Source organism: Cimex lectularius, unplaced genomic scaffold (assembly GCF_000648675.2).
Source record: "Cimex lectularius strain Harlan isolate CLEC.00 unplaced genomic scaffold, Clec_2.1 scaffold11, whole genome shotgun sequence".
NCBI classification, from domain to species: Eukaryota; Metazoa; Arthropoda; class Insecta; order Hemiptera; family Cimicidae; genus Cimex; species Cimex lectularius.
Genome location: NW_019392673.1, coordinates 2,985,278 through 3,013,249, shown reverse-complemented (window position 1 = coordinate 3,013,249; position 27,972 = coordinate 2,985,278). Strand labels below are relative to the sequence as shown.

At 36.6% G+C, this 27,972-nt stretch overlaps 4 protein-coding genes across 4 annotated transcripts; 1 reads left to right on the top strand and 3 right to left on the bottom strand.

The window, feature by feature from the left end:
- Positions 1-217: 217 nt before the first annotated feature.
- On the bottom strand, positions 218-1,517 carry LOC106668300. Its single transcript, XM_014396913.2, has 2 exons — positions 945-1,517; positions 218-401 (listed from the first exon to the last, which is right to left on the bottom strand). Exons 1-2 carry the CDS (start codon positions 1,242-1,244, stop codon positions 255-257), a joined length of 447 nt encoding a protein of 148 aa, XP_014252399.1. The 5' UTR covers positions 1,245-1,517; the 3' UTR covers positions 218-254.
- A 3,659-nt stretch (positions 1,518-5,176) lies between these two features.
- LOC106668386 lies at positions 5,177-7,817 on the top strand. Its single transcript, XM_014397079.2, has 2 exons — positions 5,177-5,547; positions 7,312-7,817. The coding sequence occupies exons 1-2, from the start codon at positions 5,329-5,331 to the stop codon at positions 7,732-7,734; spliced, it is 642 nt and encodes a 213-aa protein (XP_014252565.1). The 5' UTR covers positions 5,177-5,328; the 3' UTR covers positions 7,735-7,817.
- A 1,297-nt stretch (positions 7,818-9,114) lies between these two features.
- On the bottom strand, positions 9,115-10,188 carry LOC106668312 (NAD(P)H-hydrate epimerase). The gene is made up of 2 exons (XM_014396937.2): positions 10,083-10,188; positions 9,115-9,890 (listed from the first exon to the last, which is right to left on the bottom strand). The coding sequence occupies exon 2, from the start codon at positions 9,820-9,822 to the stop codon at positions 9,133-9,135; it is 690 nt and encodes a 229-aa protein (XP_014252423.1). The 5' UTR covers positions 9,823-9,890; positions 10,083-10,188; the 3' UTR covers positions 9,115-9,132.
- Positions 10,189-14,964: 4,776 nt separating this feature from the next.
- LOC106668310 lies at positions 14,965-26,896 on the bottom strand. Its single transcript, XM_014396934.2, has 16 exons — positions 26,695-26,896; positions 26,244-26,359; positions 22,644-22,706; positions 22,492-22,560; positions 22,355-22,423; positions 22,126-22,200; positions 21,499-21,666; positions 21,372-21,431; positions 21,129-21,230; positions 17,823-17,912; positions 17,513-17,716; positions 15,842-15,913; positions 15,664-15,714; positions 15,421-15,513; positions 15,164-15,357; positions 14,965-15,088 (listed from the first exon to the last, which is right to left on the bottom strand). The coding sequence occupies exons 3-15, from the start codon at positions 22,695-22,697 to the stop codon at positions 15,238-15,240; spliced, it is 1,227 nt and encodes a 408-aa protein (XP_014252420.1). The 5' UTR covers positions 22,698-22,706; positions 26,244-26,359; positions 26,695-26,896; the 3' UTR covers positions 14,965-15,088; positions 15,164-15,237.
- Positions 26,897-27,972: the final 1,076 nt, after the last annotated feature.

The following is a 27,972-nucleotide window of genomic DNA, read 5'->3' as shown; positions in this document are numbered from 1 at the left end:
CAGTGTAAAAGTTAAGTGAATTAATTCTAACTACCCATTTGGTGTCATGGACTGGGGGTCAGACCATGTTAAAATATTTCTTTTGAACATTTATTCTCAATTAAAATTTTAAGCATGTCCAGGTTTGAACCCGGAACTGCTACCATGCCAAGTACAGTAGGATGCTTTAACAGCTTGGTCATAACCATTCTCTTATCACGAATGCAAAAAATAATGGTCATTTTTTTAAGTAATCTTTTATTGTGTCAGTTTTTTCAGAAAAAAATCCATTTCCCTGCCATGAAACTCAAGGTACGCGAACCAACATTGAGCCCGATGCAAAACATGGGATACAATATTGAGCCAAATGTAAAAATCATAAAGCTCAGTGCAAGACCCAATTCTGCCGTGAAAATCACCACCTGGGACAAAAAAAAAAATAAATGAAAATAAGTCCAGGTCGCAGTCTTTTTTGTAAAACAGGAGAGCTACCCCTAACATAAATCTCTTAGAATTGAAATATTGGGTTGTCCGGAAAATAATGCAGGATTTTAAGTTTTCATTAAAAAAAATCTATATAAAATATTCTGTTTACNGCTCTACCACTTGAGCTATCGTGACCTCGATCCACTCGGACACCAACTTCCCATCTCAACCACACCTTTTGAATTTTCCCTCCTTTTTGCCATTTTTCAAATTGATTACACGACATTTGAAAAATGGCAAAAAGGAGGGAAAATTCAAAAGGTGTGGTTGAGATGGGAAGTTGGTGTCTGAGTGGATCGAGGTCACGATAGCTCAAGTGGTAGAGAAGCAGCGTATCAAGCCGAAGATCGTGGGTTCGAATCCCGCTCGTGCCATTGACTTTTTTATACCAACTAAAAACCTTAATTATTTGTATAAAACATATGTAAAAAATAAAAATTCAAACATGTGAAAATTCAACAAGGTTGGTTTCATATTACCTTTTTAGCAAGCTCCCTTGGATTCTGCGTATTTTTGATGTCGATGATTGTCTCTAGGGCGAAGCGCAGTAGGTGTAGGCTGACTTCCAGGATCGGAGTCAGGGCGAGCAAGAGGGTGATGAGAGAGTGAAAAGCCTGGCCGAGCATCCCGACTATCGCCGCCATCAGAGTTACAAAGCTGTACTCACCGCGCGATATCCCTCTGCCCTCTTGGAAAAGTGCGAGCTGGTCCCTCATTTTTTCCAGATAGCCCCCATTTATAGAATTGGTGTGGGCTGTTCTCATCTTTCTGTCTGACATTCTCTGACCCTCTGTTCAAATATAATCCGTGATCTATATTATTGTTTGTGTTTTATTTAAATTTTATGTGTTATATGTATTGGGTCGATTTGTTTTGTGGTCTGAATAGAGGATGAACTGTATTAGCATATGACATCTTTAAAAATAAGGTGTGTTTATTCATATTGAAAAAGTAATTTTTTTTTTTTTAAATTTAAAGTTCATAAGTTTGTGACTTTCTAATTAACATATCAGAAACATTTTGTTGTTTAATATTACAGGATAAAACAGCTTCAATATTTATCAACCCAAACTTGTAAAAATATTAAATCTTCTACATCTGGAAAAGTCTCTCTGGTTAATTGTAATAACCGTTATCGCATGACATTTTTCTAATTAAATCAGATGAGTGAGGTCAGAGGCAAAATGTAGCTAGAACACCTTTGACTATTCCATCCAATTAGCAGTTTAATCCTGGCAAACAAAAATAATGAGATTAGGCAGAGCTGGATGATTGGAGGTAAAGATAAAGATACAATGACATTTACTGCGTGTAGGGTGATAAATCAGTCGTTTCTGATCATCTTGGTCTGTTGACTCTCGCCATGGTCATCACCAATGAACTCTGGAATGAACCCCAGAACACTTTCAATCGGAAATTTTCGTGCTCAGCATATAGCACTCTTGGTGATCCAAAGTGTATCGAACTATGCCCACAGCAGATCTACAGGTAGTTGCTCCTGATAGATCTTCAAGCGGAGTTATACTGTGGGAAATGGGAATTGCCTCAGAGTTGGACATGGAGCATTCCTGTGAACTCACCCATGACCAATGGAATGAAACCGAAGCACATAGATATCAACCGCTACATGACCCAGCACTGGCCATGGTGCCTTTGCGCTTTATCCGCATGACTTTTGTCAAATCAAATCACCCTTGTGTTTGTGTGGCGGTGGTATGACTCCAGAACACGTTTTCTCAGAGTGCAGCATATACGCGGATCTTCATATGGCTGAAGGAGACTGGTGTACTACATGCAACAATTGATGCTCTCAGTAGAGCGGTGCCAAAAAAGGCTTCTCTGATACAGAAATTCGCCAACGATATTATGAAAAGAAAGCATATCTCACCCCATCATCCTGACCGGACTCTGCCCTGAGGTCTATCATGTACACACTCCACAGCATGACAGTTTCGACAGGAGTGTTGAGTTGGACCATTGAATAAAAGGCTATGTAAAAGCCCATCAAACAGCTAAGGCAAAAAATATCTTCACCAACTTGCACACCACCAACTTTTACATAAAAGTGATAATTTTTTTAAAAATATTGGGTAGGGTGAAAAAAGGGCCCTATGTACCTATCTATTCTGGAACCCTCATGATTGACAACATACAAAACATTCACTTTTTCCTACAAAACTAAACATTCTCTTGACATGAAAATTGCCTTACCAAAGTGGTCATACTGTATACAATCTTGAACCTCATATTCACAAAGATCATGAGCTGATGTCTCTGGTTACATTTGACCAAGTTGGCATGTTTCTTTCTCTGCTTTGCCCATCTTCTGTAGGTGGTTGTTAATAGGGCAGTTACCTGTATATTGTCCTCTAAATTTCTTCAAATTTTGCCTGCTGGATATGCATGAATCTCTCTGCCTCATATTTGGTGCTTTTTTTCAGAAGTTGAGTTTTTCTGTCCAGTTCCAACTTTAGTAACTGTCAGGAGGTCTTGGTACCACAGACGAGAGGGCCATCCCTTTTCTTTAGCTAGTTGGACCGAATGTTTCCTTCAATACCTTCATGTCCTGGAACCCATCTCTGGGAAGCCTTGTTGTGTTCAACTAAGCCATCAAGCAATTTAGGCACTCCCAGACTAGCAGCTAACCATATGCACTTAGTGCTTTTATATCTACCTGACTATCGGAAATTACATCGAACCAGCACCCCTTTTCTTTATCAACTCCTTTGCACAAAGTTGGATGGCACAGTCCTCAACTTTGAATATAGTTGGAAAAGTACTTTGTAATTTAAAAAAAGTGTTATTATATCTTTTACGAATAATTTTTCTGAAATGTAAGTTTCAAGATGAGGATTAGCTCTGAATTTCAAACATCAAGCCAACAAGGCTGGTGTTCCTCAAGGGGGTATCCTAGGACCAATCCTCTACACAGTTTACCCTGCTGACATACTTATACGCAATACAACTTTTGCGGACGACATTGCAATCCTCTCTTCACACTAACTCTATCCTTGCAACAAAAGCAATCCAAGACCACCTAAACTTACCGATATACACACTCGGTGGTGCATTAATATAATGTAAGCTAATCCCCCTCCATCCAACTAAATCCGCTACCTTGGTTCTACTCAGACCGCAGACTTACTTGTAAATGCACATAAAACAAAAAAGACAAAACTCAACCATATGGACAATCAGACTCCTATCTGGATCCAAAACTGCAGTGAATATACAAAATAAATTAACACACTTATTATACTGGATAATATCAGCCAAGCCATTCAACGTCCAATCCTTTTAATTAAAAGTCCTCCATCACATCCTCAATGCTCTGTTCTATGTCACTAACTAAACCATAGCACTGGACATCCCATTCGTAATGATTCCACAACTTACACTTCAAGTTCTCCTTCCATTCCAATCTACTAGCTCAAGCCTCGCTTTCAAGTCCCACCCTAACAATCCTCTATAGCATCTAAGAAGACAATGCCCCATAATCTCCTAACACACCTCTAAACCAATAAACCAACAATCCTAAATAGTAAGAATTCCCATTTCAAAAACGAAATCATTTGTACTTAATTGTTATTGGGCAGATCATCTGAGAGGCGTGCATTTCACTGCCAATGTCCACATCACTCCAAATATGAGCTCTCTTCATTGAGCTCAATCCACCCCATACCAAGCTGGCTACAGTGATCTAGTTTTTGAGCAATTAGTGGAACTGTCCTCAAAACTCTCCAACAATGGCTAGGAGGTGTTGCTTCTAGCCTGGTCATTTTTTACAGATTGAAAAAAAAAAAAAAAATGAAGTCACCACGCTGGTGGCCTCCAACGATTTAGGCGTTACCATGGCCCTCATCACTGGAAGGTAAAGCCTGGATTTGAATCTGGAAGCCCTCATTTGTACCCAGCATACAATATTTTTTTCTTTTTTACAAAAACACTGACTGAGGGTTGATACAACCTCTGCTGTTGCAAACCCATGGTCATTTTTTTTTTTCATCAACTGCACATTAACATTAAATTCCAACTATATGTTGGTGATTTAAAAAAAAATCAATGCAATTCTCTACCCATTGAGTGAGTCTACAGTGCCTTATTATATTCTCAGGTGAGTCAAGACTGGCTCTTCCTGTTTTGTTGCCCAGCAAGAAGAGTTTGGCTTTATTTTCCTTTGTTGTTATTTATTTCAGCCCATGTTTTCTGCTATTGGAGCCACGTCGTGCTGTATCCATTTTCATTACCCAAAATACCATAGTGCCCCACTACCCAGATAAGCAAGAATTTCACACTTCTGGATTTTAAAGCATAGAGAACATCCTGAAACTTGTTTTAAAAATGGATCTTGTTTAATAGGAGTGCTGATAGTGATGCTGTACATATTACCATTATGCTTTGAATCATACTGACTTTTGCATTTGTGCAGTTTTTTGCTGCCTTTTTCACTTCTGTTTAATTAATTTTAGTGTTTTGATGCGAGTGTGACAATGTAATTTCTTGTACGATTCATTAAACAGATTTCTACATTTTTTTGTAGCAGTTTTTGTTGGAAGAGTAGAAATTGTTTACATGAATAATAAAATAGAAGATCAAAACAACTTGTTTAATTTTAATTTTTTATGTAGACATTTTGAGTTCATCAACTTACATTAAATTCCAACTTATTGATGCTAATGTAAAAAAACAAAAAAAAAATTATTTTCCACATGTAAAAAGGCAGTGGATGGTTGAATAAATTGGATGATTTAATTAACAAAAGAAAAATCATATGTTATATTAAAATTTTTGTCTACATCATGGCTCAAAAATTATTAAGAAGACAACAGACTAGGATCCTATCGCCTTACAAAGATAATTAGTATGAAAGAAAACAATTCTGAAACATACATTTCTGGGAGTGGAGAAATTTATGAGTTGAAAAAGCCTAGGTGTAAAAAGGCCGAAGAACAGGAAGGTTCAAACGTATTTGATCTTGCCGTCGGGTTTGCAAGAAAGGGTGCTGACGTTCTTTTCACATATAGCCGAAAAGCTTTCAACAACCTTTTCGAAGATCAACAAACAGACATGTCTCGCCGAAGGGTAAGTTTTACGGTCAAAGACCAGGTGAAATTTAAATTTATTTAAATTTTTTTATAAATTAAAATATCTATTTTTTTATAGCATATATGTATATGATTTATACTTTTATAGTTACATTGATAATATTCATACAATATCAATTTTTTTTAAAGCAACAGTTGTTTAATGCGTAAATGTGAAAATTGATGAAATTGCATTACAGCATTTAAGAAATTAATCTCCACAAAGATATACATCATATGCGTATTGTGGTAAACTTAGAATTCAAAAATTTCAAACATTGCGATATAAATAAATCCATACAGCCACAATTTTTGTAGGCATGAATGTATAACAATATGTATATATACATGTTGTTTTGCATCATTACATATAGGAAGAATTCAAAATAAATACACCGATGGACATATTTAACGCACCATACAATTTATTTAGTTCAAAATTAAGTCCATTCTTTCTACATTAGTTACAGGTAATTAGGAGCTATCATTGTCAAAATAAACTGTAACTAATACTTTGTACTGATTAATCCCATTTGTTGAAAAAGTAGCCTGAAGATTGCTTTTAGTTAATCTTTTTCCTTCTTTGATTTCATTTGATATTATTTTTATTCTTAAATCTTTTTTAATGGCTCCATGAGTGTCAGGGTCATAACATTTTTAGAGGGAGGATACAGCCAGCGCAAAGTCGCCAGGAGACTGAGTATAAATCACTCTATAATAGAAAAGGTTCTTCGGCGCTTCAGAGAAACAGGGCCTCACATTAGAAGACCAGGGGCAGGGTCGATGTAGGTCTGTAGAGGAGAGAGAGATGACAGATTCATCAGTCATTAGGCTCTATGAAACCGCAGCATTACGAGAAACGAGATAAGAAATCAAGACGTCCGAAATGTTTTGATTTCCTCCAGGATTGTAAGAAGAAGGCTCAATGTAAATATCCTCAGGGCTGAGCACCCGGGTTGTGGACCTCTTCAGACCACAATTCATAAAATGTCCAGGCTTCAATTTGCATGGGAACATGAAAATTGGACATTGGAAGTTTGGGGACGAGTTCTCTTTACAGATGAGGTTGTCCTCAAATCTTCAGATGTTCGTAATTTCGCATGCTCAGGAGAAAGGTATGCCCCATGCTGTACGGATCCTCAGGTGGCATTCTATGGAGAGTCATTGATGTTCTGGGTTTCTTTGGAAGCCTGCATTGAATTTGTGGTATTTAGTTGCTCTAACTTCACAGAGGTACATGCAAGTCATAATCGAAGAACACGTAGTACCATTTGCCCCCCACATCGGTGAGAAATTCTTGCTAATGCAGGATAATGCCAGGCCCCATGGAGCACGTATTGTGGATGACTAACTGAATGAGGCTAGAATTGACCTTGGTGTGGCCAGCTTGAAGACAAGCTCTAACTTCACAGAGGTACTTGCAAGTCAAAATCAAAGAACACATAGTGCCATTTGCCCCCTCCCCACATCGGTGAGAGATTCTTGCTAATGCAGGATAATGCCAGGCCCCTTGAAGCACGTATTGTGGATGACTAACTGAATGAGGCTAGAATTGAGCTTGGTGTGGCCAGCTTGAAGACAAGTTTCTTTGGGTTGGTGATGGTTAGGGTTTCTTTTTAAATGTCTTATTTTTACAACAAAATCTATTCTTGGTACGCAAAATAAACTTAAATCCATTAAAATTAAAGGTGGTGCATTAATTTTGTCCATCAGTGAATATATCATTATAATATATTAATGTTTTCTGAATTGTTTTCTACAGGACAAGATTGAGCCGATGGGCCCAGTCTATTTGATAAAATCAGTGAGAGATCAGATCCAGCTCTTCCAGGAGAAGCGAGGTATAACGCCGGATGAGAACAACTTTGTCAACTTGATGGCAGTGGTGATCCAGCAGTCGGGGCAGGCGATGTACGCCGTATTCACCATGTTCCTTGCGCTCCTCCCAATCATCACGATACTCATCCATGTAGCTCACTTTGTGCTCGACAGGGTTGTCGACGTTATAACGACGAGGAAGAAGCAAGACCTGTGGGTGAAGGGCGGCATTTTCATTGCTCAGCTGACTGTGATTTTTATCGCCCTCAAATTCATAATCGGGGCGATTTTCTCGCCGATCTTCTCAATGCAGCTAACCATTATTTCAAAGATGTTGTTCTTTGATGACGATTCTGGAGGATGTTAGTTTCTCTGTCTGATGTTTTCAAAAAAAGCAAAAACCTTGTGTCTGAATTTGTCGTAAAAAATATAAACCTATTTTCTCATGTATCAAGAATTAATCTAAATTAACTATTTTTGGTTTGCACTGCTAGCTCTTTTTCTTCAAGATATTAGTTTTTTCACTACAAAATGTAGCGTTTAGTTATTGGTTGACATATTCATTATCAGACAATGCCTTACAAATCTTGAATCAAAAATATTTATGAATTTATAAATTAATATATGTAATATAAGGATATTTGTAATTCACAAAGCCATACGATGTGCCCCACCTAATTGAAGGTTGTAAATCTTGGCTCCTTATAGAAAGCTTGTAGGAATGCCATCAATAGCCATGAAAATTGTGCTTGAGTTTGGTAATGAGTATCTGGGTACTTGTCCCAATTTTTAAACTGTTTTATATTCTATAGTACTTTATCTTGTCTTGTATTTCTTGGTGTTTTAATGTATACAGTAATGATAGTATTGTGTCCCTAGGATATGTTGACAGTGAAGGAGATTGGCATGAATGTGTAGTGTGATTAATTTTGTTATGTAGGTATAAAGGGTGATGGAGAAATACTGAGTAATCAGTGAATACGAATAAAAATGAGATATAAAATATGAATAAAATAAATAAGAAATACTGTATGTAGTACATTACGTTGGGTTTGGAATGATGACTTAATTGTTTAAAGCACCTAGAGCCCAACCTCAGTGACTGGACAGATAAGAAACTGTACTGCCAACACTCGTGGCTGGTAATTCTGGAGGCCTGCAGTAATTTATGGCAAATTAGTGTTGGAATTGCTGGTGTACTGTGAGAAGTGATAGTATGCATATATACTCTATATGCATATTTGAATTTTTTACTTTGTATACCAGGTACTGGATGAGTTCCACCTGGGCACTGCAGCTTTTCTAGCTTATTGTACTCCTTTACCTGGCTTCATTTTTGGGAGCTCACGTCACTGTGTGAATGGAACCCTCTGTGTTCTTCCATCGAAGAAACTCATTTTTGAAGGGGGTCGGACCAAATTCTAGGCTTCTGAGAAACAATCCCACCTTCCATTGATTAGTGATGTGCCAACTTTCATAGTGGCCAACGCCTTATGCATCAGGAAAAAAAGTTTAACGGGATGGAATCAAACACATGACACTGGTATCTACTAGTTGAGAATCTGATACTTTAACCACTCGGCTACTGCGCTCCAGATTTGAGCTTATATCAGCAACCAGCAGTACAGTACTGTAAACAATGCTGTGGTATCTGTATAACATTTTTTTTCTTCAATGTAGACCATTGTTTCAGTTAAATGTTAAACTTTAAACTATGCCTTCAACATTAGGTATAAATAAGTAACAATAACTGAAAAAATATATTTTATTTAAGTGAATTTGAGAGGGAGACACAATTCTCAGTTCCAGGATAATCAGGGAGTTGAAGATCATACTTTTTAGCCAAGGCGAAAGGCACAAAACGCCCACCTAAAAAATGATATTTTCCTTTAAACATCTCAGCACACTTTTTTGGCGCTGTGAGAGAGATAAGCATTTCTGGTTGGAGTGAGTCTTCCAGAGGACCTTTCTCCACGTCCCATCCGCTTGGGATGTCGATGCTGCAAACTGGGCTGGAAGTGCCCCTCAGGGCATCCATCAGCGGGGCGAAACTAGGTCTGACCGGTGGCTTGAAGCTAAATCCGAAAAGTGCATCAACCACCAAATCATGGCAGTCAAGAGATTCCTTGGACACACAATCGATAAATTCTATATCGAGGGATTCACACTGTGCGGTCAGGTTTTTGTAGAGCTGGAGTTCCGTCCTTTTTGGGTAATGGACCGTCAGTTTGAAGCCGAAGTGTTTCAAGTGCCTCGCACAGACTAAGCCGTCACCTCCGTTGTTCCCTGGGCCACAGCAGACCAACATGGCCTTCGCCTTCGGATAACATTTTGCAATAGCGTTCGCACAGCTCAAGCCAGCCAGCTCCATGAGCTGGTCAACGCTGAATTTGTACTCATTGAACAGCTCCTGGTCGATGTTTATCGCCTCAGACTGGTTCAAGTATTTGACCATTTTTAAGCCCACCCCTGTCCTCAAGCTGCGTAAATCCGCTCGGAATGTCTTTTTAAATGAGTGGACAGCTAAAACGTACGAAGGTAAAAAAAACATCTAAATCTCGACAGTTTAAATTATATAATGGCCCCTAAAATTTAATTACTAGAAATTCAATACGTTTAGAATTAAAAAGTAATGAATTTCTAATTTAATGAAAATATTTTTTTTTATGTTTGAAAAGCAAATTAACTACAATATATTCTTCGTGGAGCACTTACATAAAACGGCTTATCACTTATCATATTTTAATTTTGAGGAGGTTATTCGCGGCTATCTTGCACAAGAAGGTAGTTCAAGAAGGCTATGTTGAATTCTGATTGTAAGTGTCTAATTAATAAAAATTAACCATATTAAATAAATATTTCACAAAATTAAAACCATTTTAATAAAGTGAACAATGATAATAAGTGTGGGGAAAATCAAAAAAGATAATAAGATCAAAAGATACTTCTTAAAATTTCATGCTGATCCGGCATCGGGCCCAGGAACTACGCCTCATTGAAGATGGCGCATGCCGAAATGCGTTTGAGTAGTTCAACAAACCCACGAGTGAAGACGGACCCAATGCCGGTTCAGAATGAGTATAAGTTCACCGATTCGTAGACTAACTTCTTGAAATTTTCTTTTTGGTTTCCTCACCATTAATCTAATTTGATCAGAGGCATTCGAAGAATAAAACCGACTAAGTATTAAGTCCAAAAGACACTTGATTAATTGCAGAACAGTAAAAATTAACATGAATTCTCGAATTGCTTTGATATTTTTTTGTCTTCAAAATTTTCATCTCATGTAACGGTCCATACCAACAGCGAACGACAGCATACAAACCGATGCAAATTACTCAATATAAACAAAATGGTGGACGAAAAGACTGTCATGCACAGTCTGTTGTCAGGTACGTTATTGCCTTCTGCCTCTTCGCAGAGCACGTACCGGGTTGGTTTGGTACCAATGTTTCTCAAGTACTCATTCAGACACTGCTTCATTAAGAATCCTGTCACAATTGGTAGTCTCTTCCTTCTTCCTTCGATTTCTATTTTTTCTTTTCAAATTTTGCCAGGAGGTTTTTGGATTGCTTGTGTCCAGTGCGTGAATTTTGTAATTTTCACTTACCATGTTTTTATCAACATACTCATTGATAATATAGATCCCTATGCAATAGCAGGGTTCAGGACTTATCGGCGGTGTAGCAGCCCGTTTCCTAGCGAGGGCACCAGCTTCTTCGTTTCCCTCCATTCATTTAAGTGATTTTGTTTTGCACACCTAACCTCTTTAGTTTGGTTTTGCAACAGTTCTGATAGCTGCTGGCTATCCGACATGTCTTTGTTTTATGTCCTTTGAATTGAGTAAATCTATCAATTGCATGGATTTCAGCTTAAAAGTTACTGTGTTACTTGCTTATGGGTTATAATATTTTATTTTGGAGCTAAAAGCTACTGCCCTGTACCTTATTGCGTTCTAACCTGCTCAAAAATGAATAGGGATATTTGTAATTTATTCTTATTCTATTAATTTTAATTAAATTAACCGATATATTATATGCCGGTCCCCGACTTAGAATAAGTTCTATTTGTTAAAGTAAGCAGAACAAAAATTAGTTTAAAAGACCACACACAAAAAAGGCAGTAAATCGGAAGGGGCGATCACCCGACCGAGAGCGTCGTGACATTTCTCACAAACCACGGAATTCTAGCCCTGCACTAATTTCCCAGTTGGCCTAAGGATGTCACAGCACAGGCGGGAGCGACGTGACATTTCTCACAAACCAGGGAAATCTGCTGTACAATAATTGCACAGTTGACCGAAGGATGTTACAGCACAGGCGGGAGGGACGTGGCATTTCTCACAAACCAGGGATATCTAGCCCTACAATAAGTCCAATACATACGAACATTGAAGTGTCTTTAAAAAGATAGTTCCTACTCGCAGTAAATTGTTTTCATCGATCCGGATTTCGAGGCTACACCTCATCATCGTGTTGAAGGACCTCTACAACCTGATGATGAGCTATAGCTCGAAATTCGGATCGTCAAAAACAACTTACGGTGAGTAGGAACTATCTTTTTAAAAAGATTGAGCAATACACTCACGCCACCATTTATATTTTCTATTGACATTGAAGTGTGTCGCCACATGAACCAGTTCCCCCGAACCAGGGAAACATAAAGTACCGATAGTTGGACAGCCGATTACATAAATAACTAACGACGAGTTAGTTATTGTCACAAGGGCTCAAACCAGTCAGTCTAGTCCAAGGGCTCACACCAATGAATCTCGTCTAAGGGCTCACAGTTTCTTGGTTCTTGAACTGCAAATCAACAAATGCTTCATTCAATACAGTTTGGAGGAGGCAGTGTAATGGTCTGGGCTGGGATTTGCACTGGAGGACGAACTGATCTCCATATTGTAGTAGGCAACCTGAACCTGTTATGTCCAAGAAATTATCGAGGAATACATCCCTCAAACTAGGAACTCATTGGTAAGGATTTTCGATTTCTGGATGACAATGCCAGCCTCATAGAGACAGAGTTGTTCATCAATGTTTAGAAAACCCGGGAATTTCCCATCTGCCCATTCCCCCGTTGTCTCCAGACCTCAATCCCATTGAGCACATGTGGGATGCGTTGCAGAGAAGGCTTTTCGATCACCATCCGCAGCCAATTGACCTTCAACAACTGAGTGCAGCGTTACAACATCTGTAGAGTGAAATTTCTAGTGACAATTACAGTGTGCCTAACAGGTGCACAGATGTATTTAGCTAACAGAAGACATTTTACACGGTATTTTTAAATTTTTTTTTTGTCCAATAAACAAAATTATGGAGTTAAATCCTTTTATTTTATTTTTCATAACCCCTTAATTAAATTTTCCTTCAGTAAAAAACAATTTCTAATAAATTGAATGTAATTTATAATAAAAATAAAATAAAAATACTGGGGTAAATGGGTAAATACTACAAAATTGGCAATATCTCTAATCATTTTTGAGCAGTTTAGATCCATTACCAGCAACAAGTGTTTCCCTTGACTGGTTTTTACCCCACTAACCTTTGGTATTTAGGTTTGTTTAGAAGTTTTGTTTAAATTCAAATATCTCGTTTATATCATCCCTAGGAGCCATGAGTATCGCATATTATGTCATTTTCTTTTGTCCTTCCATTTAACTTTTAATATCTTTGGATGTTCTTCATTGTTTATGTTAAACAGCATTTTATTTGCTGTTGTTATGATTTGATGGTGGTGTCGTAGTACCAATAATTTCTCGATAAGCTGTATGGGGCCTGTTCTGAATGGTCATTACTCACATGCATTTGTGTAAGTTTTCTTTATTTTGTTATCTGTTTGACTTTATCGGTCCAGCACATGGTGTACGTTCAGAGCAGAATATCCGGCCTGCAATCTCAATTTTTACGTGCTATTCTTCTCCTCTGCACGTGCGCCCTTTTTTGTACTAATGACAATGTTATGTCCTCTGAATACCAGATTATTTTCTAGTGTGATCCTAGATATTTATGTTTTATTTTTAACTCGATCAGTGTGATCAGACTTATCATTTGATCCATTTTCCTTCTCTTTGCAAAAATCAGCTATGGTTGCTTTGTTACAGTTGATCTAGCCGATTTTCACAACTTACAACTAACAAATTTATTTAATAAAGTAAGAATTAAAACAGCAGATCACGACCTATATCGGAAAACTATTAAGAAAAAAATGTTGATAAAACAAATCCACAAGACAAAAATTGTACATATGCCAACATACGAAAATAGATACAAACGCATCGAACAGACAGGACGATAAATAAAAGACAGATAGAAAGAAAATATAAGATCGTTTAGGGAACGGAAGATGGATATAGATGATTCAACTCATAGAAAACCATCACGATCCCTCAACAATACAGACGAGAATTCGTTGAAGTGGTGATGAGCGGCTAGGAATAAGTATTTTAGAGAAACACCTTTTTCATTTGTTACCGACGTTTCGACCATTATTTAGGTCATCTAAAGTGCCTGGGTGAATACAAAACATATGTTGCTTGGAAAAAATACAATACCGATGTAAATAATATAAATTTTGAACCTTTTAACCCCCAATCAACATATGTTTTGTAATTCACTCAGGTCCTGAAGATGACCGGAATGTAGAAAGTCGTAAAAAATTAAAAAGTGTTTTTGTAAAATATGTACTTCATTCCTGAACGCTCTTCACCCCTTCAACAAATGATTGAACAACCGGTCGTTAAAAGCACACATTAACACAGACAAGCGTGAAACAAAAAATGAATATACTGGATTCAACCATAAAAACCTTATAAACACGCAAATCAGTAACAGTTCACAATTCAAAACAAATACCAATTAAAAAGAAAAAAGCCCCCTAACCTCATAAAAGAGACATCACAGAATCATCATCACAAAAATGCTCTGACAATCCGACACAGCGAAAATAGGAAGGCTAAAACGATCGGGCGACCAAATTAAAGGTTCATCACACTGCAGACCACAGCAGGAAGTCACGAAAATAAATATTAAATCAGCGAAAATAATCAGACCGGAAGATCAAACTATTAGTTCGTCGCTTGCATGCCCACTATTATTTAACAGACTAATCATAGTTTACCTAATTATACTTTTTATCTAAGGTCTTGGTTGAGATGAAAAAACTAGTGTCACGAGCGGGATTCGAACCCACGGCCTTCGGCTCAATACGCCTCTGCTCTAACCACTTGAGTTACGTTTGTGTCCGAGTGCGATTCTGCATAAAACGCTGACTTTATCTCCACCATGCCTTTGGATAAAAGTATAAATAATTTAAATAATTAATAGGTCAATTATGACTACTAAATACATATATAGATTCACCTGAAACTTCAATAATTTGTTCTCAAATTAATTTACTTACTTTACTTTACTAATTTACTTATTAATTAATTACTTTACATTTTAAATTACAAATTAAATGTCGCCTGTAATCATTTGCCTCTTTCACATATTTGTATGCATTTAGGCCTGTAATTATTGGGCTCGACAATCATCCCAGATGATCATTTCATTGTATTCGATTTCTTTTTTATATGTACTATAATTATTAATCAATGTCTGAGATAAAAACTGTATTTTTCTGAAATACATTTTGTTATTATTAAAAAGTTGAGCGTAGCCGTGACCTAAATGTGGTGTTGGTAGTAAGACACAGCATTTTTTTGGATCGTGAGAAGTCAACTGAAAAATTGGAACGCCGTTCATAAATAGTAACAGATCAAAGGCTCTTTTCTAAAATAAATTTGTTCAACAAACCTTGATTTGCTCAGAGAGATAAGGAGAAAGCCATCAATCATACATTTTATAAAGACATTTTTCAAATTGAGGCTCTATTCCTTTTGCTGTTTCTCTTTCTTGTCTTTTTTCTTAAGCTTTTCCAGTATGTTTTCAGAGTTTGTCTGTAGTTTGGCAAGATCCAAAGGAAGGTATTCGATGGTGTGCGGCGATAGCTGTAAAAAAGCCGGTTTACAAGAATAATAGAAATGTATTTTATAACCATTTCATGCCTCTACCTGGACCGGACGTAGGTTCTTTATTCTTATGTCTTCAGAGTATTCCTCCTTTCTTGTCGTGCTCACTGATGCCGTCGGCTGCTTTCGAGTAGGCTAATAAACAATATTTGTTTTAAAGTTCCGTCTTTTGTTCAAAAAATGGCAAAAATTAAGCCTTTCACTTGATACTTTTTATTTAAAACTTGTGTGTCCTGTTCTCGATTTCACAAGTGGAAGTCTTATCAAATCGTAATTGATACTTACACTCTGTGACTTCCGCGTCGAGACTTCATTCCAACTTCCTTTACTTATAGTCTGAAAAATTACAAAAATTCCATGATAAATAGACCTAATAAGTAGTTCAATATTTTGAAGCAATATATAGAATAATTATTTTCATTTATCACTATCAATGAGGAATAATTTAATTGTATAGAATTACTTCGCTAGATGAATCTTTAGCTGCGAATCTGACTCTATCTTTGGGAGGAGAGGAATGGACATCTCTTGAACCCTTAAACAAAGTAATTATGAATAGACTTTCATGTTCTGTCGAAGGTAATATGTCGACTGCCCATGATCATCCTGGCCCGTAGATATAAGCGAAAACCCCGGACCAGCATAGTCACCGATGGACAAAGAGTCAAAATATGAACAAGACGTTTCAGATTTTTGCATTCAATTTAGGTCAGTAAAAACATTGGTAGTAGCCCAGATGAGTCTGATAATGGTATTAAATAAAAAAAAATTGTTTTATAATATTTATTTGTATCCTGCACGTGAATTATGTTCCTTACAAATTTTTCAAAATTCCGGGCACAACGTTGTGGGGACACGTGTTAAAAGAAGACAAGAAATGCTGACACCCACCTTTGTCGGGTTAAGGGTGAGGAGGTAGTTTTGAGAAAAGGTGTTTTTGGCACAGGTGTTACTAGTGCAAGGAGTACTGGCACAGCTAATGACTCGATCAGATAGAGCGGGAAAGGAACTACTGACCCATCTGATATCACATCGGACATGTCTTGTTTATTTATTAAAAAAAAATCAGCTAGGACAGAAAAACCTTATCGAAATTAACAACAATGCACAACATCAGGACAAATTTAAGCAAGTCCGACGTGACATGGGCCAGTAGAACCTTCGAATGGGCTAGTAGCTCTTGCGCCAGACAGTGCAAGTCCACGTGAGGTCACATTTAGGTACTAGTTGCTCCTCGCACTCTGTCTGATCAAGTCATCGGCTGTGCCAGTAGACACTAGTTCAAGCAAGTTTCAAATGTGACAGTAGCTCTAGACAGTGCATGTCCTACTTGACTTCACATGTGTCAGTAGCGTCATCAAATTAGTTAGTAGCTCCCTGTCCACTGTTTGATGACGCCATCAGCTGTGCCAGTAGGTCCTCCGCCCTTGCACTAGTTTAAATGGATATCGGCCAATATCGATCTTTTCTCACAACTGGAGGTCTCGAGGCCGTCGTGGAGGGGTTTTGGGATGAGAAGTTGTGCAGAGGGTTTGAGCAGTAAGTTAGGATGGGTTAAAAGATTTGTTGAAACTTGAGGAAATGGAGATAAGTCAATTCCTTAACAAAGGGGATGTTAAGGTCTGGTTAGTGAGGTTGGAGACGTAGTTAGGAGTTTGGAGAATTCTTGATATGGACTTTTGATTGGAATGTTTCGATTAGCCGGATATTAGAATGGCTTGGTGATAACCCCACAGCTCCACTTTGTATGTCCAAATACAGCTAAATGGTAGCTTTTGCAAAGTGTTAGTTTGTTCTTTACAGTCATGTTTGATTTCGGAACTATGTCTTTGTAGTCGTTCAAAACCGTCTATTTAGTTATTGAAAATACTAAGTTTATTTTGAAAAGTCTGTTTTTTGCGGAACTCTATGTAGACGTCTTTATCATATGTTTACTTCTAACATTTTCAGACCACGATATTAGTTTTTTCCGGGTCTACATTATCAGCCAATGCAGCCGCTCGTTATTATTTTTCACATGTGATTCAAATTCAATGTGCCATATGGATGTCACCTTTGTGTTTGAATAGAAAAGGAAAAACAAAATGTTCACGCTCACACGGACGTTCAAAATTGTCTGCGACCCTACGGTTACCTGTCCACGAACATAGCCCGGTCGCCTGAAGTTAGGAGGCTGCTTGTCACGAGGAGGATTGACATTTTCAGCAGCACCAGCGACCGCATTTGGCGGATATACTGAAGGACGGGTCCCTGGTGAAGAAATGGAAGGTTTTCTCTTTGATTGCAGTAACTGTACGTCCTTATCCTTTTTGGAAAAGAATCTCGAAGCCATTAAAGCCTAAAACCGTTTAAGTTTCTGATTTTTATTTAATTTCTTTTTTTAATATATGTTATATGTTCAAACAAAAAACGATTAGCATTTCAATTGTCCAGGCGGTTTTTACCTTCATTTCGAGACTTGAGTACGGGGCTGATTTTTTTCGATCCCGATCGATTATAGTGATGCTTTCCCGGACGTACGGTGCACTTGATCGCTAGAATACAGTACAAACAAAATTAACGTATAATCTAAGTCCCAAAATCAATGGTTAAAATTGAGAATAACAATCTATTATCAACATAATCATCCATTATGTGAAAGGCTTCTTAGCATGTAATTTTTATCGGGGCATATAGTTTAAATAATAGTATCAATTTTTTTTATAACATTCCGTTGATTATGTAATGAGATATGATTCGGAGGGCTCGGAATGCACTCAACTTCGGCTAGGATGGTAGATTTTTTCCCAACTGAATTAGACACTGTTTTTTGATTTTTTTCTAAAATTGCGAAAACAGTGATAACTTTCAAACGACTCTACCGATCTACCAGAAAACGTACTAGGGTACAGATCCTGATAAAAGAGCACGTATTGACCTAACCGTCATTAGGTGTAACCTCAGTAAATAAATTAAAATTAGAGTTGTAAAATAAAACAGTTAAGATTTTTTGTTGATTTCATCCTATTTTTCATGCCTATAATGACATGAAATCTGTGCAGTTTTGCTTAAGCTGAAATAAGAGGATTTAAGCTTTCTAACGGTACTTGAATTTGGATAAAATTCAGAGGGGATTATTAATTTTTAAGCGGAACACCAACAGACATGAGATTTAAAAAACAAAAATTTGAATCCACCCAAAAAGATTACAGTTCGTTAGATATAAAAATTAATATATAAGAGGTTTGAAAAGTGCTTAAAACTAATCCATTCTCTCTCTAAAAAAAGGGGTTTTGTCCTATTTTGGCGAGTTTCTGATTCGGCAGTGAGGAATCTGTAACTTTTTGTATTTTCTTCTGTTTTCTACTTCCCTTCACCCACCTCTCCTGCGTGAGCACACATGGTCCTGATGTCTTCACCCCCATTCAGAAACTGGCCAAGTGTTCAGTAATAAAAACAAATGAAAAGTGTTGCTCATAAAAATAGGAGTGATGTGAGGTTGGCCACAATTTCACAACTTTGATGGGCTTAATTTTGTTGGTAGGGAATCTAGAACGTTTATCTTTTCTTTTGAGTTCTCTCAGGCTATGGACTAAAAACGAACGGACTTGGCAGTATGTCATTAAACTGATAGACTAATTTTTTTGGAGAAAATCTGGAACCTGGCCTTTTTCTCACGGTTAGGATGCACAATTTCGAGTTGTACAATAATTAAGCCGAATTTTTACAATTTGTACCAAATCCTGATTTTAATGTAGGATGATGTTGAAGGAAAGAATTGGGTTAGGATAAATTAAATATAACTGTAAGCTAGGTTGGTTGTCAACGATTGAAAAAACCTTTTTAAATTTAAATTTATGTTCATTTCAAACTCTCCAAAAAGATAGATTTTATAAATGTATATACAAGTCCAACTGAAGCTTTTACGATCTTAATAAAAAAGGAAAGTACTTTATTATACAAATACATTACGTTTTGTAACGATATCAGGATTTTCCTGTCTCTGAAATGGTTAGGAAACAAGTTATGGGGGAGCTAGAGAAATCAATCAGTTGTTAATATATTTAATAAGTTTCGGAAACAATTTATGAGGGCGCTACAAAATAATATATGCAGTATGTTTTGCAAACAATTTATGAGGGTGCTAAATAAATTACTGAGTTGTTAAAATATTTAGAAGTTTTGGAAACAATTTATGGGCGAGCTACATAAATTAGCATATTATTAATATATGTAGTATTGTTTTGCAAACACTTCTTGAGGGTGCTAAATAAATTATTGTTAATATATTTAGTAAGTTTTGGAAACAATTTATGGGGGAGCTACATAAATTAACATCTTATTAATATATGTAGTATGTTTTGCAAACACTTTATGAGGGTGCTAAATAAATTATTGTTAATATATTTAGTAAGTTTTGGAAACAATTTATGGGGGAGCTACATAAATTAACATCTTATTAATATATGTAGTATGTTTTGCAAACACTTTATGAGGGTGCTAAATAAATTATTGTTAATATATTTAGTAAGTTTTGGAAACAATTTATGGGGGAGCTACAAAATAATATATGTAGTATGTTTTGCAAACATTTTATGAGGATACTTAATAAATTAATGAGTTGTTAAAATATTTAGTAAGTTTTGGAAACAATTTATGAGGGCGCTACAAAATAATATATGTAGTATGTTTTGCAAACAATTTATGAGGGTGCTAAATAAATTACTGAGTTGTTAAAATATTTAGTAAGGTTTGTAATCATTTTATGGAGGAGTTACGTAAATTAACATATTATGAATATATGTAGTATGTTTTAAAAACATTTTATGGGAGAGCTAAATCAATTAATGAGTTGTTAAAATATTTAGTAAGTTTTGGAAACAATTTATGGGGAAGCTACATAAATTAACATATTATTAATATATGTAGTATGTTTTGCAAATACTTTATGAGGGTGCTAAATAAATTATTGAGTTGTTAATATATATAGTAAGGTTTGGAATCATTTTATGGAGGAGTTATGAAAATTAACATATTATGAATATATGTAGTATGTTTTGAAAACATTTTATGGGGGAGCTAAGTCAATTAATGTGTTGCTAATATATTATGCCATATGTTTTGTAAACTATTTATGGGGGAGCTAAAAAATTAATGAGTCGTTAAAATATTTAGTAAGTTTTGGAAACAATTTATAGCGGAGCTACATAAATTAACGTATTATTAATATATGTAGTATGTTTTACAAACACTTTATGAGGGTGCTAAATAAATTATTGAGTTGTTAATATATTTAGTAAGTTTTGGAAACAATTTACGGAGGATATAAATTTATTGATATGTTAATAAATGTACTAAATCTGGTTTATAAACAATTATGAGGTAGCTACGTAAATTAATGAGTTATTTATATGCAGCAATGTTTGGAAACGATCTATTAGGGGTGCACCCATGCTTTAAATTTTTCACACTTCGACCTTTCAAATCTAAGTGCGATTAAACCAACTAACTCGTGTCATTGCTAACAAAAACTTGACTCCCATAAAAATACAAGATATGATTTTGCCAATCAATGAAAGTTGAAAATTGGTGGAAAATTATAAAATATATAATTATATATAAACATATTTTAACAACTCGAAAATAGTATCGTCAAGCCTTGGAAACGTTCGGCTTAAATTAAATGAGAAACGGCTTGCCTCCAAATTTTTCGAACCAAATTGAGCTAACACGATGCAAATAGGTACAGCGGAAAAAGAACGGCTACAAACCTTTTTCAATGTATGTCTGTCTTTAGCCTGTGTTTTATCCAAGACCGGCTCGCTCGACTTTATCTTGATGGGTTCTTTAAGCGAGGTTTTTGTAAAAAGAGTCTGTAACCGGAAAAATCCATTAACAACATTCAGTAAATTGTATGTATTAATTAAATAAACAACGCTAAATGTTTAAAAAGAAAATTAGCGTCATAATTCATTAATTTATAATAATAATAGACAGGGGGTTGGAAATCTTACCCTGGAAGGATTATCCAATCTCTTGGGCAACACTTGGTGAACTGGAATGCTAAGAATATTCTGGAAAAGAGTACAGTTTTAATCTATTTTATATTATTCCCATTGGTATTATGTGGATTTGGGTTACTTTCGGCCTTTCAGCTTGTGACGGATTCAAAAAAGAGTGGAGTATCTTTGGCAAGTAGCGCTTGGGCAAAGTTGCATTTTCTTTCTTTTCAGCGAGGAAATTGTGGTAGGATTCATGCACGCTTGACATCTTTCTATTGTATGTCGCATTTTCCAAACTTTGAGTCTTCTGTAATTTAGTTTTATATTTATTAGTAATTATTACACTACTTCCAACCCTCTGCGCATAGGATTCCTTCCAATATAAGAATTTATTAAAGGATCGACACTATAAACTGTTTTTAATTTTTTTTTATTGCACTAGTCGAAGAATTTTCAAAAAGGGACTCAATTCCCCACAGAATTATCAAGGATCTGGAGTACTGATGAAATTATTAAAAGAGTTTGAAATTTTGAGATACTCTGTAGTATTAAGTGTTTAATTAATGGTATATTGATAAAGGATCAGACTATTTATTACAGATGGAGATACAAAGAGATAAACAACGAGATTAAAAGGGTCAGATCTTATTTTCCCGTTCATGTTTCAAAGCCCGCTTTAACATATCATTAGGCAAATCACCTGCGTAATGTTCAGGAATTATTTATTTTTTCAACCCAAGGAAAGTTAATATAGAAAAATGTTTACCTTGGCATTAAACGAGTTTGGATTTTTTGCATTTTTATCGACATTTTTTCCCTCCGGAAGTAAAATCCTCACGCTCTGTAAAAGAGAAAAGAAAAATTCGGTGTCATTATAATTTATGACAAGAAATCGTAAGTTTGCAGGATTTGAGATAGGATCATCTGCAGCAGATGCATGAATTGGTTGTGAGATTTGATTCTTTGAAAGCATACAGAACCCACATTCAGTTTACCTTTGGATAAGGCCAATGTCTGACTTTTTCTTCATTGCAACCTTTGTTTTCTTTCAGATCTGTTTTATCCTGAAAATAAAATAAAATTGTAAAATCCATCACTTTTTTGTTTACTCACTTTTATTGAAAATTCCCACCTTACTATAGATCGATTCTCTGCTAAAAAACTTTCTTCCTTTGATTGTATTCTTTGTCCTTTCATTGTTCTGCGGATCGAACAGGGGAACAGATTCGTACTTAAGATATTTTGACTTTGATTTTAAACATTAAAAACCTACTTCTTACTTACACTGAACAGGAAAGAATCAAGCATGGAGTTTCTTTCCATTCCAATTCGTGACATCACCAATAACTGGTAAAAACAATTAATTTTTATATTCATTTTATTTTAGTTTAAGTAAATAACATACTACTTAGTTCAGTGAATGAAAGAAAAATAGTTATCGTCCACTGTGACCTATGCAGGTCTATTGTGGAACCTCTACTATTAAGACCATACCGTGTATTTTCCACAAAAGTAAGCATTTTTTGTGCTTCTTGTGAGAATTGCCTTAATAAAGTGGCTATACTTATACGGACTAGTGCTTCAGAACAACAAATGGGCCGATGCCTCCTGTTTCTGTTGACAGAGCCGGCATGTTGATTTCTCTGCTTTGTCCATCTTCTTTATCTGGTAGGAAAAAGGGCAGTGGCTTGTAGAGGGATCTATAATTTTCCCCATGTCTTGCCTGCTTAGAGAGTGGGCTTCCTTTGCCTTACTTTTAGAGAGAGCTCTGCTTGCCTCATGTCTGGTCCAGTGTTAGAATATTCTCTTTTTCAGACCATTTTTCAAGCTCCAATATTTGCTTACGGTGCATCTAGTCTGGGTTTCGGTCAAATAGATGAAAGTGCTGCCCATTCCTTGGCTAGGTTTATTATTAAACCTTCATGTTCTGGATCCCACCTTGAGGTGGGCACCTAGGGCCATTTAGCAATTTAGGAACTTCCAGGCTAGTTTAAAGCGAAAAGTATACGCGTTTATTGCCTCCCTGATTGTCCGAATGTATGTAGATCTTGGTATCTATCATTTCTTATCCACTTCCGTGCACAGTTGTACTGCATGGTTCAACATCAGGTTGGAAAATTTAAGGGTTTGTACAAGTGGCTTGGGCTCAAAGCGTTATCCCTAAGCCTACTCCAATGCGTCTTTGTAAAATCCATCTATATAAAGTGTTTGGTCCTCTTCCTGAAACTTGGGGCTACATTTCTTTCCAATGTCTCTATTACCTATGACCATTTGGAAGGGTCTGACAAAGTTTAGCTTTTCTATAATTTTTTAATTTAGCTTTATAGCTAATATTTATGTGTGGTGTTTAGTGACCGTTAGTTATTGATTTGTTGGAGATTTTTCACATCCTACATGTATTTGTGAAATTTAAACAATGTATATAAATCCCAGGCTCTAATGATGATCTCAATAAAAATCGAAACGTTGGCACGATAAAGAAAATGTTTTTCTAAAACCTACGTCACACCCGACCGCAGCTCACGATTTCCAAATAATCAATAGCTAATATTTTAATTATCTCTTGAATTTTTATCATGTCTTCTCCTTAGATTTGATTTTGGTTCTTTGAATTTCAGGGATCTATTGGCACTCTCGAAAGCCACCCTTTTGAATAAAAATTTGTAAGTGTGGGAGATAAGATTGCGACATTGCTCCTCTTAAGAACAAGTCTTTGTGGATATTTTTTCAAAATATTAGTGCTCCATATGCTGTCAAAGGTCTGACCGTTGTGGTGTATAACCTATAGGCCATCGTGTGTTTTGTCCCTCAGTTTCCTCTGCAAAATCTCTGACCAATGCTTAATAGTGGCTTGTCATTATGTTGCCTATACGACTTCTCTTGAGCCTTTGGTTAATGGTTAAACCTAGGTACTTAGTTTCTTTGTAGAAGGTTATGATTTTATCTTTTTTAATGTTGGTTCTTTTACATTTAGATTAGTTCTTGTGAAGAACATGAGAGTTGTTTTATTGGGTGGATATTTTAACCCACTGTATCAAACCATCTATCTACAATGTTTGCGTTTTTCTGGTTCGACAAAGACTAATAAAATTGTCATAACCTATGATATACTATCGAAAGTTGTTAGACTCTGTGATTAGGTCATCTATCGCAACCGTAGACTTATGACCATCCTTTGGTTTTCTACGTACAGCGCTTATTTATTTATTTATTTATTTTTTTGACTGGGGCTTCCGACATCTAGGTCATTTCGCCCCCAACTAAGTTTATATTCTATTTACCCTTTCAAACACTACATTCATACAAATAAATACATTCATACACATAAATACATCCATACAGTACACTCATTCCATTTGGTCGGTGGAGTACTTGATATTCCTCCACCGACCTATACTCAAACTAATCTAGATTGGGGTCGATGGAGTACTTTTATAAATATTCCGCCATCGACCCCGAACACATACTCTTACGCTCTCATCGTTCGAGGGGTGATGATGACGTTATATTTCACCCTCACCCTCGCCATTCACGCTAATAAATACATGCACTCAGACAAAACATATAGACACATAACACATAAGACATACCATATACAATTAAAAAAAAACCAATTTCCCCTAAAAAGCGAAACAGGGGACTCTGAAATTCGCTACCGTGTTCGAGAACTCTTCTTAAGTCCGGCGGCATGCCTACACGCTCTCTATATGGAGCCAAGGCATGACACGCCTCTATTATGTGGGACACATCGAGCAACCTTTCTCTGCATAAGGGGTACCTGCGCGGGCTTTGGCCCAAAAGCAGGTGCCCATATGTCAACTGCGTATGGCCAATCCTCAGTCGGGTGAGGACGATCCCTCGTCTCCTGCTCAGATTCTCTGAGGTCCATCTACCGGTCGTGCTCTTGACTCGCAAGAGCCTCTCCGACGACCCCGCCCACTCATGCTGCCATCTTTCTTTTATCATATTTTTAACTGCGTGTTTAGCGTCAGGGGGCCTGATCGCGATGGTCCGATCTGGAGGGTGGGACGTACCGGCTTTCGCCGCCTCGTCCGCGCGTTTGTTACCCCCAGGGGCGACGTGTCCGGGAATCCAGACAACAACCACCGTTTTTCCGAGAGGCTCAGCTCCGCGTATTTCTCTAACAAGAGCACGACGAGAGGGTCCACAGAGAACCTGTCGCGTATAGCCCAGAGTCGGTTCATACGAGGAAGGCTGAGCCCTCCCCGGTCCGCACCTCTTCGAGAGCGTGCCAAATCGCATACAGTGTACGCTGCAATGAGGGGCCAACGACCAGGAGGTGGCCACTCCCTCGCTATACACAGCACACGCTACACCATCGCCGGTCTTGGACCCGTCTGTAAAAATCAGACGAAAACCGGCGTATCTATTTCTAAGTTCAAGGAATTTAGCCTTGTAGGAGTACGGCCGGAAAGGTCCAGGGGTCAGCCCTTATTATCCGACTTCTTAACATAGCTAATATCCACCTGGCAGTTGGAGGGCCGAACCCTCTCTTGGCACAGCAGTTTCAATGGTTCTATACAAGGTGTTTTGAAATTCTACTTTTAGGTCCTCAATAATTTTTGTCTACGTGGTCACTTTTTGTTGGTTTGTTGTCGGTCATAAAGCGTTTTTTACTAGATAATTGAAGTCAATCATAAATATGTCATAGATTATCACGAATAATTTTTGTCCTTTAATTTACATTTTCCAATGCTTCTTTTGATATATGATAATATTTTGGCTAAATAGATCATCATTAGTGTGTTAACGAATTATTTTTTATTAAAATATCAATGACAAACTATTGTTTCTATAAAACTATAATATCATTCAACTCAATGATCAATCAATATTGACTTACCTGAAATAAAATTGTCTTACCTGTTTACAAGCTGAAGTCGTGCACAAACATTATATTTTACTGGCATCTTTTCTTGTTTATGTCGTAAAATCAAAGAGTTGCTTGTTGTCCTTCTATGGCATGTTTTAAATGGCCCCTTAAATTAAAATTGCTGTGATAAAATAAAATCATATTACAGGACTTATTAAAGTAATTTTTGTTTGAGTAAAAGCGTTAAGAAAAAACCTCTTAACGTTCTTTTGACTAGGGATAGGCAATCGATCTATTTTTTAAATGTATTTTTGGTTTTAAAGATAAACCGTATTAGGCTGTATATTTCTATTTACCTTTTTTTCTAACAGAATGTAAAGAATTTAGTTAAAATGTTGAGCGTGGTTTGTATATGTAAATTGTGGAAAGGTAAGGCAATTTGGGTGAAAAGAGTTGTGAACACGATTGCAAGTTATTCCGTATGGAAAACTCTGTACCTACCTTTGTTTTTCGTTACTTTATTGAAAAGACCAGTAAATGTTCCATTATGTCTGTATGTAATCCTCCTGTATGTTCTCCTTTTTGTTCGAGTGGTCATGTATTAATTACTGTGTAATGTAAATAACAGCTATTAGCCTTTTTTTGTGTTTATGTATGAAAATGAATTTATTTTTGTCACATGCTTCTTCCCCCAGCTGCGATTCTGCTTCTTAATTAATAGATTAAACAAAAAGTGTTATGCACTTGATCAGTAACTTCGTTGATACGCAATTGTAAAATTTTCTCTTCTTAGAAAATGGTTTAATTGTACTGGCTGTACTGTGAAATGTTAGATTGAACAAAGTAATCGGTTTAAGAAAGTCATTCGATTACATTGGTAATAGGTCTGATGTCACCTCCAGTTCCACCGTGGACACTTCCTGAGGTCGAATCGTTTTCTTATATAACAAAATATCTAGAAGAAATTTACCCCATAACAAATAAATAAGGATTTTATCTCTCGCAAACTCGATCGAACGTTCATCGACAGTTCAAAAACCTTAATTTGTGTGGGGCCGTGTTTATGAATAACTCAAGAGAAAACATGTTTTCTCTTCCAGCGATTTCCCTTCATAACTTGTACCGCGATAGGATTTAAATTGTATAAGAGAAAAACATCTCGGTGCCCCAGGGCAAAGATGCGAAATCGGCTATCATCGGTGATTTTCACCATGAAAGACCATCTGTAGAAGTTTCTCAACTTATAATGAAGTCTATAATATCTGGCTTAATCAATAATTTCATATAAACTAAGGAAAATTAAATATGTTCAAAAGCGCATCTCTATTTGCAAAAAAAAAGCCGCGTTAGCACTTTTAAGAATAGGACACTTTCAGCAAGAGAACGACAAAGAAATAGTTAAAGAAAATATTTCTAAAATTCCAACAGAAAACAGGAGCGAAATATTTATTTATATAAGCTCAAATCCTCACATGCATGTATATAGATACGCATGCGTACGTAGTTGAACCTACCACTTCTAGCAGCTTGCCGGCAATTTCAGTTTTTGTGCAATTTAGAACAAATTACCGGCAGACCGACAGATTATATAACTGACCTAATTGTAGGTCGATGGGGTACTCAATATTCCGCCATCGGCCCTCTCACCCTACACTTTCACGCTAATAACAATTTCAATTAATTGAGGTTTTTAGTTGAGATAAAAAAGTCAGTATCAAGAGCGGGATTCGAACCCACGATCTTCGGCTTGATACGCCACTGCTCTACCACTTGAGCTAT